Here is a 14,429-nt window from a genome sequence, read left to right as displayed (position 1 = left end):
GAACACAAAATACAGTTCACAGAAGAGTTAGAACATCTGTACCCTGAGTATGAGAGTAAACAAAGGGAGGGGTGAACACACTGACAGAAGGAAGGCTGTTTTGTTTATATCTAGTGGGCTCAGCCTTCCTCATGTGTTGGAGGGAACAGCAGTCCTCAGAGCTCTGGCTGCCTTGTGGGGAGGAACAGGCTGCTGTTGCCCAGGCGTGTTGGCTCCCACGCTGTGAGTCAGGATTGCATAAGAGAACTCAGCAATGCTTTCCAAGGCAATGCCAGTGATGCTCTGCAAATGCCCCACAACCTTCAGAAACAGATTTCTTGTTACTCAATGATCTCAACATGTTTTAGTGTGCTCTCTCCCCTTCCTCTTTCTTCTTCCCTTTCCTCTCTTTCTCTCCTCCTGTGTACCCCCCCATTGTTCTCTCAAACCATTTAATGTACAGAAGAGTTAATCTAGATTCTAATGTGTGCTAATGGTTAAGTGACATTAGAATGCTTTTGCCCTGATAGTGTTAGCATGGAAACTTTCTGCTAATTGTTTCCCTCTGTTAGGTATAAGGTTTGTGAAATACAAGGGGGATATGTGGGCATTGATATTTTCTGTATCTGGGAAGTGAGATATACTTGTTAGTCTTTAACATAATGGTGGGTCATAATTGTGAAGGAAAGCGAACAAGTGAATTTGGGCCTCAATCTCTAGTTTCATAAGAGGAAAATGAGCAAACATTTCTGCCCTACCCTAGTTTTTCAGCCCTCACAACTCCCGCTCAGTTACTTGAATGTGAGCCTAGGCACTTGTCATCTGTCGGTTATCTTGTTTTCCTTTAACTGACGGGGGACTGCTTTCTATCAAATGAATTCTGATCATGCTGGTCCTGCTCGGTGGTGCATACCTGCCTCCAGCATTCATGGTTTTGGATGAAAGCACTTGCTGCAATGATTCCAACTGCCAACAGCATGAAGTCTTCCTTTACAGAGATAAACTTTTCCCTGAATAATTAAAACCATATTAATTTTGGAACTAGGATGAAATGTGATCTTCTAAATTTTAGGGTCATAGAACCTCGACTATGACTTACTTATGTTGATCATCTTGGATTTTTTTAGCATGGAAATGATCAAGTAATAGCTAACTGATCTGCTCTCCCATCGTCCCCTAAGTCAACTAGGATTCAAACTTAAGCCTAATGTATAAGTGGTTTACAGGCACTTTGTTGTTCCATCTGTCTCTCCAACAAATTAACTGGAAATTGACCAGTCTGACTTTCCAATAATCAAACACTTGTCTAAGTCACAACCATGTGACTGGCTTTTTATTTTCCCAAGTGACTATAAAAGCAGACCAGTAATCTCAAATTATAAGTAGCTATAAAGGAAGAGCTAGAAAAGAACGTATGCAAATTTTACTTGAAGTAATTAAAAGGAAAAGCCTTTAGAGTTTTCCTGATTGGGCTCAGTCATCTGTACCTAAGCAACATTCTGGAAGTTACTAAGAGCTAAGTGGCCTGGGCAGGCTGTCTGTTCTGGATGCTTGCTAGGGTAATTCTATTCTCTGGAGGAGTTTGTATTTGTCCTTCCTTTGTTCTTTGCTGGCGCTGTTTTGAACTTGGTGTGTAAGTGTCCTACCTCTGAGCTCAAACCCCTGCCCTCCCCTTATTTGTGCGATTTATCCCCTGTTCTCTTCCTGGAAGGAGCCTACCATAGAGCAGTTTCTTACCCTTGTAGCTGACTTGGTGTGGAGTTCTCAATTGAAGCCCTCAGTAGGCTCTCATAGATGGGCTCATGCAGAAGATAGACCAGGTCAAGGAGGGTCAGGCAAGTTGCATGGAGTTGTATGGCTGGGACCAAACAGCCATTGTATCCTAGTATGGGCATGGAAGGGACCATGAAGTGGTCATTCTTTAATCAGACTGTCATGACATAAGGCTGTTTAGTTGCTAATGTGCTTTTGGTTAATGTTTTCTATTACTAAGAAGCCTGTTAGGGGCTAGGGAAATGGCTTAGCACTTAAGGCGGTTGCCTGTGAAGCCTAAGGACCACAGTTCGATTCCTCAGAACCCATGTAAGCCAGATGCACAAGAGGATGCATGTGTTTGGAGTTCATTTGTAGTGACTGTTGGCCCTGACACACCCATCTTCTCTTTCTCTGTAGGTGCCTCTTTCTCTTTCTCTCAAATAAATAAAAATACATTAAAAAAATAAGAAGAAACCTATTATGGGGCTAGAGAGATGGCTCAGAGGTTAAGGTGCTTGTCTGCAAAGGCGGACAACCTGGGTTTGATTCCACAGTACCCACGTAAAGCCAGTTGCACAAAGTGGCTTATAGGTCTGGAGTTCTTTTGCAGTAGTTAGAGGTTCTCCTGGTGTGCCTTTTCTGTTTCTCCTCTCTTTCTCTCTCATTGTAAATTAATTAAATAAAATAAATATATTCTTTCTTTTTTTTTTAATTTGAGAGAGAGAATGGGTGTGTCAGGACCTCCAGCCCCTACAAATGAACTCTAGATGCATGCTCCACCTTGTGCATCTGGCTTATGTGGGTGCTGGGGGTTCAAACCTTGGTCCTTTGGCTTCACAGGCAAACACCTTAACTGTTAAGCCATCTCTCCAGTCCAAATATATTTTTGAAAAAAGAAACCTATTAGGTCATTGTTAAAGGACAATGGAACAAGCAATGAAATCTCATCTGTGATATATATATTTACAATGTAATTGTTCTTCTCTTATCTTAGACTTCATAAAGTCAAGTCTTTGATCCCGCAATAAGAAAGTACTAATAAGTTCAAACAGAAACCAGCTTCCATGACCTCTGAGCTGGTTTCCCTGACAGGTGTTGGAGGGAACATCTTGCAATCATCCAGAGACACCATCGGGTTTCCTGCAGCTCCTCATTCTCTCTACCTCCTGTGTTTTTGTTTTTGTTTTTGTTTTTGAGGTAGAGTCGCATTCTAGTCCAGGCTGGCCTTAAACTCATGACAATCTTCCTACCTCTGCCTCCCAAGTGCTAAGATTAAAGGTGTGTGCCACCACCCCAGCCTCCTGTTCTTCCCAAATTTTTTTTTTTTTTGTGGTGTTTTGAGATAGGATCTCACTCTAGCCCAGGTTGTCCTGGAAGTCACTATGTAGTCTCAGGCTGGCCTCAAACTCACAGTGATCCTCCTACCTCTACCTCCCGAGTGCTGAGATTAAAGGCGTGTGCCACCCTGCCAGCCTCTGGGCACATTCTTAAAAAAGTATTTTTATTTACTTTTATTTATTTATTTATTTATTTTTTGGTTTTTCGAGGTAGGTTCTCACTCTGGTCCAGGCTGACCTGGAATTAACTCTGTAGTCTCAGGGTGGCCTTGAACTCATGGCGATCCTCCTACCTCTGCCTCCCGAGTGCTGGGATTAAAGGCGGGCGCTACCACGCCCGGCTATTTACTTTTATTTTTATGAGAGAGAGGAAGTGAGGGAGAGAGAGAAAGAGAATGGACGTGCCAAGGCCTTCAGCCACTGCACATGAACTCCAGACACATGCACCCCTTTGTGCATCTGGCTTATGTGGGTCCTGGGGAATCAAACCTGGGTCCTTTGGCTTTGCAGGCAAGTGCCTTAACCATTATGCCATCTCTTCAGCCCTGGGTACATTTTTATTACCTTCTGTGGAAATTTCCAACCTATGTTCCCTGACACATGTAATTAAGTACCTAGAACTTCAAGGAGCATCTCCACATATGCCAGAGGAGTGGGCAGATTTATCTGGAAGTTCAGGGACTTCAAAACATCAAGTTCTGACTCCAGCAGCTCTTCTTTAGTGTGCAGGTGCCCTAGAGCCTGGAGGAAGTCCAACACTGCAATGTTGCTGACGATCTGGGCAGAGGAAGAAAGGCATCAGGGTACAAGTCACACACCTTGCAGAGTATATGACACACTTCACTGTCCAGCCCATGCCTTCAGGCCAGTCTTCTCTTGGTAATTCCACCAGACTCTACACAAATAGAATTATTGGCAGTTCCCACACCCACCGTGTTCTCCTTCGCCAAGCCATTACATACTCTGCTGCCTCCTGTACCTGGATTTCCCTACTTCCCTCCCTCCTCTCTCCCTGCTCTCACTAATTTTGTTCCTACTTTTCTTAGGATCCACCCATCTCCAACCAACCAACTTCAAAAAATGCTTTTCTTTAAATATATATTCCTTGACTCTCCAGGGTTAATGAACTACAGTCTTAGCCCTCTATTATTTGCACTACATCAGAGTCCCCTTTCACCCTGTTGGGACGTATGTTTTTTTCCATTAGGTAATGAATTTCTTGAGAGCAAAAACTACAGACACACACACTGTGTGTATATGTGTGTGTGTGTGTGATTTTTTTTTTTTTTTTTTTTTTTTTTGAGGTAGGGTCTTGCTGTAGTCCAGGCTGCTCTGGAATTTACTATGTAGTCTCAAACTGGCCTTGAACTAATGGCGATCCTCCTATCTGCCTCCCAAGTGCTGGGATTAAAGGTGTGCGCCACCACCCCAGCTCAGCGATATCTTTTACTGTGGTAGTCATGGTACCTCCTGAAGCATCTGCTTATAGAAGATGCTCAATAAATATTTACTAGGTGAATGGTGTTTTACTATACAGGCATTAGATAGTGAGGTGGGAATATTTCTTTTTAAGTGTAATCATTTTTCATTACTGCTGGTAGGCATGTTGGTAATTCAGGCACCTTATGTAAACTGTCCTTAAATCCAAGGGGAAGAAAGGTGACCTGTATGAATGATGGCATCTGTCCAGCAATTATACTATGGGAACAGAACTTCAGGCTATTTGGTAACTGCCTCTGTGTGACTGGGGTGTGTTTAGGAGGTATGCTCAGAAAGCATAATTACCCTCTGGAATTTGCACATGAGTAGTACCACCTAGCTTAGGAGTAGGTTCCTCATAGCCACGTCCGCGAGCTGGTTTCTACCACTGAGCAACCCCAGCTCCTTACTCTGTAGTGGAAGGAAAGTTTGCTAGCCAGCTGAACACATGACACCAAACGGAGGAGAAACTTGTTGAAAAGCTGCTCTTTCAGAGTCCTCCAATCCTGCGACTCTGTCTTGGTGTCAACTCTTGGCTGCACCGGAGCTGGCCTGCAGATATTCTCTGCCTGCTTAACCATAAACCTGGAAGGGGAGAGGAAACAACCCATGGTCACACCAGCTAAAGGGACTTTGTGCTTCAATCATGCTACACCTTATCCTCTCAAGTATCAACTATCAAATGCTAACTAGAAATTTACATTGCAAGGAAAAGAGATGGTGTAGAACCTGGGCCTCATGGTAAGGGACAACTCATGCTTTCTATGTATATGTATATATTTGTGTATATATATATATATATATTTGCAGGGGGGACTGGAGAGATGGCCCAGCAGTTAAGGCACTTGCCTGTGAAGCTAAGGACTCAGGTTTGATTCCCCAGTACCCACATAAGCCAGATGCACATGGTGACGCATGTGTCTGGAGTTCATTTGCAATAGCAGAGACCCTAGCATGCCAATTCTCTTGCTCTTTGCTTCTTTCTCTTTCAAGTAAGTAAATAAAAATAAAACCTTAAAATATATTTTTTATTCATTTATTTCAGAGAGAGCGAGCATGCGTGTATGTGTATGGGTGCACTAGGCGCCCTCCCACTGCAAAGGAACTCCAGATGCACACACCACTTTGTGCATCTGCCTTTACATGGATACTGGGGAATTGAACCTGGGTCACCAAGCTTTGCCAGTAAGTAAGTACCTTTAACCATTGAGCCATCTCCCCAGCTCCAACTATTTTTTTTTTTTGGTTTTCCAAGGTAGGGTCTCACTCTAGCTCAGGCTGACCTAAAATTCACTATGTTGTCTCAGGGTGGCCTTGAACTCTCTCAGCAATTCTCCTGCCCTTTTTTTTTTTTTTTTTTTCAAGGTAGGGTCTCACTGTAGCCCTGGCTGACCTGGAAATTTACTCTAGTTTCAGGGTGGCCTTGAACTCACGGCGATCCTACCTCTACCAAGTACTGGGATTAAAAAGCGTGTGCCACCACTCCAGGTTCCCAGTAGTTTTTACAGATCTGGACACATTAGCCGTTATGAGGGCACCACTTACAAAGGCCTTGTGCTCAGGGCTTTACCTTTCTAGGATTTCTACAGCCTGGTAGCTCACAGATTTCTCCAGACACCATTGTTCTGACAGGAGAAAAACAAACTCTGCCAAAACAGGAAAGAAGAGCTTGATTCACAAGATGCAACCCAAACCACTGTGTGAACTCTTGGCATTGTGTGAAAGCCACGATGGGGCTGAGAGCAGAGGGTCAGGAGGGGAGAAAGATGAGCCTGAACAACCAAAGTGGAGCTTTGTTTCCTTTGCTGCCAACAGGCAGATCAGAGGCATGGAAAGGAGGCTGGCTCCTGCCAAAGTCAAGGGCTTACCAAGCCCCCTCAGTGACCCTTGGCCTTCCTGCAGGTCTCAGCTGATAAAAGGCTTGGCCAGTTACACACAAACATACCAGCAGGCCTAGTTGGCCTCTATACCATGCTGAGGAACCCCCACCTGCCCCTGCCCATCTTCAAGGAAGGTTCTTGGATGGATAAAAACCCTAACCTCTATATTGTTTTCAGTGGAATGTTGGCAGGCACAGAGAGATCCCTCCTGGAGCTTTGATAGTCTGTATGACACTGTTTATTTAGTCACCACCCTCTGGAGAACTCCCATTGCTTTACAAACAATTCTCCTTACAGCTGGACACCACCTCTCCTCCATCAATTTGTTGGGTAAATCTCTGGTGGCTAAGCCTCTCCCCAGGAGCCAGTTTGTTACTGTGGAGTGACTTGTTTTGAAGAAACATCCCCATAACCCAGGGAACATAGTGCAATTTAGGGAAAGAATCATTGGGAAGGATGATACCTTGGCAAGATTTGAGCCCGCTTATGTTTCTCTTTGAAAGAACAGTCCCAGATAGAATTCTATTTAGCTTGAAGTATCAATAGAGGGTGGAAACAGCAAATGTGAGTTCTAGCACAGAAAGCACCTGCAGACCCAAGAATAGTTAGCACTGACCAGCAAAGGCTGGGTATCAAAAATGCTTGCTTGAGACTACAAGTGTTTCATGTTTCAGAAGTTTTTTTTTTTTTTTTTTTTTTTGGTTGGTGTTTTTTCCAAGGTAGGGTTTCACTCTAGCTCAGGCTGACCTGGAATTCACTATGTAGTCTCAGGGTGGCCTTGAACTCACAGTGATCTTCCTACCTCTGCCTCCTGAGTGCTGGGATTAAAGGCGTGCATCACCATGTCCAGCTTAGGTTTTTATTTTTATTTATTTTTTAATGTTTTATTTCTTATTTGAGAGAGAGGGGTTTAGAGGCACAGAGAAAGAGAATAGGCACACCAGGGTCTCTAGCCACTGCAGATGAACTCCAGACACATGAGCCCCCTTGTGCATCTGGCTTACTTGGGTCCTGGGGGCCTTAGGCTTTGCAGGCAAATGCCTTAACTGCTAAACTATTTCCCCAGCCCCATTTGATTTTGTTAAATATTTTAACTTTATTTTTATTTGAGAGAGGGAGGGGGAGAGAGAGGGCCTCCAGCCACTGCATATGAACTCCAGACTCATGCACCCCCTTGAGCATCTGGCTTACATGGGTCCTGGAAAGTCAAACTGGGACCCTTTGGTTTTGCAGGCAAATGCCTTAACCGCTAAGCCATCTCTCCAACCCCTTAATTTTTTTTTTTTAAAGGAGCTCCAGTTGTATGCACCACCTTGCACATCTGGTTTATGTAGGTACTGGGGAATTGAACCTGGGTCCTTAGGCTTTGGAGGCAAGCACCTGAACCAGTAAGCCATTTCTCTAGCCCAGATTAGAAATTTTGAGTATTTCATCTGCAAATTTTAAACCAGAAATGCTCCAAAATCCAAAACTTATTGAGCATCATATTAATGCTCATTAAGTTTCAGATTTTTGGATTTTTTTCTGATGCTCAGCTTGTACACATATAGTCAAATCATCATACATCTTCAGAGAAAAATATGTCTTTCTCAGAAGAAAAACAACTTAGTGTGGCATGGTGGCAAATATCTGTAACCCCAGTGCTTGAGAGTGAAGGCAGAGGGATTTGGAGTTCAAGGTCATCCTTGGTGATATAGTGAGTTTGAGGCTAGCCTGGGCTACATGAGAATTTGTTTCACAAAAAAATAAATAAAAAGAAGTCAAAGCCAGGCGTGATGGCACAGGCCTTTAATCCCAGCACTTGGGAGGCAGGGGTAGGAGGTTCAAGGCCACCCTGAGTCTACATAGTGAATTCCAGGTCAGCCTGGGCTACAGTGAGATCCTACCTCAAAACAAACAAACAAACAAAAAGAGTCAAGCTGGCACAAGACAGTTTAACAACCTACTTAACAAAAATTAAATAGGGCTAGACAGATGGCTCAGTGGTTAAGACACTTGCCTACAAAGTCTAAGAACCTGAGTTCAATTCCTTAGCACCAGCTGGCACATGCCTCTGGAGTTCATTTGCAGCAGTTAGAGGCCCTGGAGTGCCCTCTCTCTCTCCTCTCCCAAATATTTTGTTTTAAAGATTTTCGAGGTAGGGTTTCATTCTGGTTCAGGTTGATCTGGAATTCACTACGTAGACTCAGGGCAGCCTCGAATTTAAGGCAATCCTCCTACCTCTGCCTCCTGAGTGCTGGGATTAAAGGCGAGCGCCACCATGCCTGGCTTTCAAATAAATAAAATATTTTTATTTATTTTTTGGTTTGGTTTTTCAAGGTAGGGTTTCACTCTAGCTTAGGCTAACCTGGAATTCACTGTGTAGTCTCAGGGTGGCCTTGAACTCATAACTATCCTCCTACCTCTGCTTCCTGAGTGCTGGGATTAAAGACGTGCGCCACCACACCCAGTTTAAATAAAATATTTTTTTTAAAAAAATACAAGTAGATAGCTGGGCGTGGTGGTGCACACCTTTAATTCTAGTACTCGAGAGGTACAGGTAGGATTGCCATGAGTTCAAGGCCACCCTGCGGCTACATAGTGAAATCCAGATCAGCCTGGGCTAGGTGAGATCCTACCTCAAAAAATAAAGAAAAAAAAATTAAAAGTAGAGAGCCAGGTGGGGTGGCACACACCTTTAATTCTAGTACTCATGAGGCAGAGGAAGGAGGATTGCTGTAAGTTTGAGGCCACCCTGAAACTACACAACTCCACGTCAGCATGGGCTAGAGTGAGACCCTACCTCAAAAAAAAATTACAAGTGGACTTATGTATACAACCTTATTATTACACAGACCACAGCCCTGGTAACAATGTCCAGCTCAGAAGATAATTAAACAAGGGCTGGAGAGAGGGTTTAGGGGTTAAGGTACTTGTCTGCAAAGCCAAAGGACCAGGTTTGATAGCCAGTATGGAGTTTGTTTGCAGTGGCTAGATGCCCTGGTGCACCCATTCTCTATCTACCTCTTTCTAGCTCTCTATCATGCAAATACATAGCATATGTTTAAATAACTTAGAAGATAATTAGACAATTCAACAAAAAGCCCTAGAATACTTTTGTATTATAAGCAAATCTTTTTACCTTTTATTTGTTTGACTTTAGTCATATTTCTTAGTTTTGGGGTATAAATGTATGCAGCTGATTTTGATTTGGATTTGGTCTGAATTATCTAGACATTCACTTCTATTTTCCATTTTAATTTCTTTGCATGTGTGTGTGGTATGTGGAAGTGTGGGTGCACATGTGTGCAGGTGTATGTGTGCCCATATGCACATGCATGTGGAGACCAGAGGTCACTGTTAAGTTCTAACTGCTCTCCACCTTTGTTTTGGAGACAGGGTCTCTCACTGAACTGGGAGTCTACTGGTTGGGCTAGACAAACTAGCCAGCAGGCTCTGGGAATCCTCCTGTTGCCTCGCCCCCACCTCTGGGATTACAGACACGCGCTGCCATGTCTGATACCTTACATGGGTGCTGGGGATCTGAACTTAGGTCCTTATGCTTGTGTGGCAGGCACTTTACCATCTCTCCAGCCCCTCCATTTTAATATTCTAAGAAACCTGAGCTTGAGTTAGGTGGAAGGAATTATGGACACAGCCTATTGGCTCCACCTCCTCTGCTTAAATCTGCTATTACATGAGAGAACTTCCCCTTCCACTCTTCTAAGCCAGGGCTCCATCACTGTCCATTCTATCACTGTTGAATTTCTTCAGCGCCTGGTTTACCGGCGGTTTCCACTTCATCACTTACCCCTGCATTTTTGGTGAGTTGGCTAACACTTTCCCAAGTTTGCTAAAATGGTTACTTCAAAAGTCAGTAAATATTCCAAATCAAATATGAACATCTTACAATTTTCATTCCTGTTGATATCCCTGAAGTACCTGAAACTACTGACCACGATACTTCTGGAAACTCTCTGGTCAGCTTTCAGAAATCCTTGTTCTGTTCCTATGTCCCCAGCTACTCTTTTTTTTGTTTTGTTTTTGAAGCAAGGTCTAGCTCAAGCTGGCACTGAACGTACTATGTAGTCCAGGCTTGTCTTGAACTTGCAGTTCTCCTACCTCAGCTTCCCATGGTGCTGAGATTACAGGTATAAGCCACCATAGCCAACTCACTCATTTTATTCAAAACTTTTTGCTTACTTCAATTCTCTAAACACAAAATGTTTCCCAAGGAACTGTTCTTGACCTACTTCTCTTTCTCTTTTATTTCCAAATCTGACCTCCTTTATAAATAGCCTGCTATAAGCCATTCCTCTAGAAGTTCATCAAATGCTGGGCTGGAGAGATGTCTCAGCGGTTAAAGGCACTTGCTTGCAAAGCCTGATGGATGACCTGGGTTTGATTCCCCAGTACCCACATAAAGCAGATGCACAAAGTGGTGCATGCATATGGAATTTGCAACCATTCTCATATTCTCTTTGTCTCTCCTTTCTTTCTCTTTCAAATAAATATTATAAATATTTCAAGTACATTAAGTGGTGGAGAGATGGCTTAATGCTTAAGGCATTTGCCTGTGAAGCCTAAGGACCCAGATTCAATTCCCCAGTACCCACATAAGCCAGATGCACGTGGTGGTGCATGTGTCTGGAATTTAAGTGGCTAGAGGCCCTGGTGCACCCAATTCTCATTCATGTTCTCTCTTATAAATAGTGCTTTTAAATATAGATATTATAGATCTATAATAATATAGATCCAAAACCAAAGTAAAATATTTCCCAAACAAGTTACATTTTATTTAAAGTTTTAAAATTATTTATTTTATATGTATTTATTTATTGTTTATTTTGAGGTAGGGTTTCACTCTAGTCTAGGCTGACCTGGAATTCACTATGTAGTCTCAGGGTGGCCTCAAACTCATGGTGATCCTCCTACCTCTGCTTCCTGGGTGCTGGTATTAAAGGTTGCTGCACCACCACACCTGGCTAATTTATTTATTTCTTTGAGAGAGTAGGGCGAGAGAGAGGCAGATAGAAAGACAATGGGTATGCCAGGACCTTCAGCCACTGCACACTAACTCCAGATGCATGCATCACCTTGTGCATCTGGCTTACATGGGCCTTGGGGAATTGAACCAGGGTCCTTTAGGCTTTGCAGGCAAGCACCTTAACTGCTAAGTCATCTCTCCAGCCCAAGTTATGGTTTCTCTTGATGGAACTCCTATGCTGTCAAGTCTGAGGCTCACCATTGATACAGTCATCTTTTCCTTGGTTTCTTAAATCTACTCAGATCTGCACCCCAGATCTTCCCATAGATTTCCAATACATTGTCTATTACATTTTTCCCAGACAGTGTCAAAACAAGCACTTGGAAACATGTTTAAGAAATTAAGAGTAGGGCTGGAGAGATGGTTTAGCAGTTAAGGTGCTTGCCTGAGAAGCCTAAGGACCCGGGTTTGATTCCCCATTATCCATGTAAGGCCAGATGCAGAAGGTTTTACATGTGTCTGGAGTTCACTTGCAGTGCCTGGAGGCCCTGATGTGCCCATTCTCTGTCTCTCTCTCCATCTCTCTCAAATAAATACATGAAATATTTTTTAAAAAAGAAATCAAGAGTAGTGTGCTGGTGTCTTGATTACCATTATAATACCTGGCATAAGAAGGGTACTGATAGGGCTGGAGAGATGGCTTAGCGGTTAAGCGCTTGCCTGTGAAACCTAAGGACCCCGGTTTGAGGCTCGGTTCCCCAGGTCCCACGTTAGCCAGATGCACAAGGGGGCGCACGCGCCCATTCTCTCTCTCCCTCTCCCTCTATCTGTCTTTCTCTCTCTGTCTGTCGCTCTCAAAATAAATAAATAAATTAATTTTAAAAAAGGGTACTGATAAGCCGGGCGTGGTGGCGCATGCCTTTAATCCCAGCACTCGGGAGGCAGAGGTAGGAGGATTGCCATGAGTTCAAGGCCAGCCTGAGATGACAGAGTTAATTCCAGGTCAGCCTGGACCAGAGTGAGACCCTACCTCGAAAAACCAAAAAAAAAAAAAAAAAAGGGTACTGATAAAGAGCCAGGTGTGTAATCTCAGCTAGGCTGACGCAGGGGGATCCCTGTGAGTTCGAGGCCAACCTGGACTGGAGTGAGACCCAGCTTCAAGACGCAAGGAAGGATGGGGTAGAGGGAGGGCGGGAAAGCATGTACTCCCAGATACTACTTGAGTGAATAAGAACAAACCCAATCTTAAGGGCAGTGCCTCCATGACTCCCACAAGCCCAGCTCCCCCAGCCCACATCCACACCCACGATCCGGGTCTCCCTGAAGCTGCCCGTCCGTCCTGCAGCCTCCTGCACCGCTCGCTCATTCTGTTGGGCCAAGTGAAGCAGGGCGTTTTCTATGGTCTCGGTGGCCACCGCTCCGAACTTTAGGTCAGCGGAGGAGGAGGCCAACCTCGGCCTCACGGCTCCGTCCATGTTTAGAAGCCTTTGGGAGCACCGGGCCACTTCGCTACCGTCTGTCAACTTGACACCCTCTGCTTATCTCGAGTCTTCGGCCACAGCCTGGACTCCTCCTTCCTTCTCCAAAGCGTTTCTCCTCGCCTCGAATCTCAAGAGAACCTCGTTCCCACCGCGGCCTCGAACGCACCAACGGCCACGGGCCGCTCAGCCAATCAGTACGCGAACCGGCTTCTCGCCTTTCCCGCCCCAGAAAAACTACAACTCCCGACGCCCCTTGCGGCGGCCGAGGACTACTATTCCCAGCGAGTGCCGCGGCCCCCACCCGGGACCGCTAAGGGTGGAGCGGCAAGATGGCGGCGCGTGGAGCTGGCGACCCTGTGGACGTGAAGAGTGGAAAGGCCCCGTTTGCTCAGCCCATAGACCCGGCGCGGGAGAAGTTGACGCCCGCGCAGCTGCAGTTCATGCGGCAGGTGCAGTTTGCCCAGTGGCAGAAGACGCTGCCGCAGCGGCGGACCCGGAACATCGTGACCGGCTTAGGCATCGGGGCCGTGGTGTTAGCCATTTGTATCCGTCCTGGCTGGACCGCCTGCGGGGTTAGGGACCGACCCGGGAACAGAAACGTTTAGCCGAGCTAAGCCAAGCTTTTAATCTTCGGGTTTAATGGGGTTAATACCTAATCTTCATACTTCTAACCTGATTTTTTTTTTAATGTGGTTTAACTGTAACGGAATCGAAGCCAGGGTTCAAAATGAGCAGAGGGTGAGAGGGTGGGACTCCAGAATCACTGATTTGGGAAAATAACAGGGGTGATAGAAGGAAATGTTCGTATTGCCAGTGGTTTCCTGAACCCACCTCCCCAGATGGTTACACCTTCTACTCGGTGTCCCAGGAGCGTTTCCTTGATGAATTGGAAGATGAGGCCAAAGCCGCCCGAGCCCGGGCTCGAGAGAGGGCGTCCGGATACTGAACTGGATTGGACTTCGCGTATCTTCAAACTGCTGGAGACCCCGTCACATGGTGGGATGATGCCTGGTGACCCCTGCCCCCCAACAGCATCACTGGCCAACTTACTAACTTTGGACCATGATGGAGCCTGAGAGGCCAGAGACGATACACTTGGCCACTGTCAAAGGAGCGTTGCTCTTTTCCCATGCAGTGTGTACAATTACTGGGCCCTTCTTGTTTCCTTGTTTGGAAGGTATGCATCCTTGCTTGTCCCAGACTATCCGACTTTGAGGTCAATTTTGACCCCCTTATCTCCCTGGGTCTCAACGGTTGGGGGTTGTGGGAGTGGCAGCGACAGCTCTGGAGCTGTAACCTAAAGTGGGGAAAATGGGGTCAAGTTTAAGAATAATAAAATGAGTCATCTCTCCTGAAGCCAAGCTAGTATGGGGGCTGAGAGCCGCATGCCACTTCATGCTGGAAAGCTCCAAGGCATTCGCTGGACGATTGGTGGCACGGCCCCAGGGAGCTGTAAATGTTTAACTAGAATTACTTTTTCCGTGAGATCTTTCCACCTGATTTAAGGGAGAGATTACTGGGTTGTTTGAGACCAAACCAGGTGGTAGGGGAA

At 45.1% G+C, this 14,429-nt stretch overlaps 2 protein-coding genes across 2 annotated transcripts; one reads left to right on the top strand and one right to left on the bottom strand.

Moving 5' to 3' along the window:
- Window positions 1-129: 129 nt before the first annotated feature.
- Window positions 130-12,871, bottom strand: Cntd1 (cyclin N-terminal domain containing 1). Its single transcript, XM_004655339.2, has 7 exons — window positions 12,700-12,871; window positions 6,121-6,196; window positions 4,961-5,135; window positions 3,686-3,848; window positions 1,717-1,861; window positions 893-989; window positions 130-300 (listed from the first exon to the last, which is right to left on the bottom strand). Exons 1-7 carry the CDS (start codon window positions 12,869-12,871, stop codon window positions 130-132), a joined length of 999 nt encoding a protein of 332 aa, XP_004655396.1.
- A 303-nt stretch (window positions 12,872-13,174) lies between these two features.
- On the top strand, window positions 13,175-14,233 carry LOC101599554 (cytochrome c oxidase assembly factor 3 homolog, mitochondrial). Its single transcript, XM_004655745.2, has 2 exons — window positions 13,175-13,420; window positions 13,717-14,233. The coding sequence occupies exons 1-2, from the start codon at window positions 13,207-13,209 to the stop codon at window positions 13,821-13,823; spliced, it is 321 nt and encodes a 106-aa protein (XP_004655802.1). The 5' UTR covers window positions 13,175-13,206; the 3' UTR covers window positions 13,824-14,233.
- The last annotated feature ends 196 nt before the right edge of the window (window positions 14,234-14,429 follow it).

Source organism: Jaculus jaculus, chromosome 9 (genome assembly GCF_020740685.1).
Source record: "Jaculus jaculus isolate mJacJac1 chromosome 9, mJacJac1.mat.Y.cur, whole genome shotgun sequence".
Classification (NCBI taxonomy): domain Eukaryota; kingdom Metazoa; phylum Chordata; class Mammalia; order Rodentia; family Dipodidae; genus Jaculus; species Jaculus jaculus.
The sequence above is the reverse complement of the archived record's forward strand: the minus strand, read 5'-3'. Positions and strand labels throughout refer to the sequence as shown.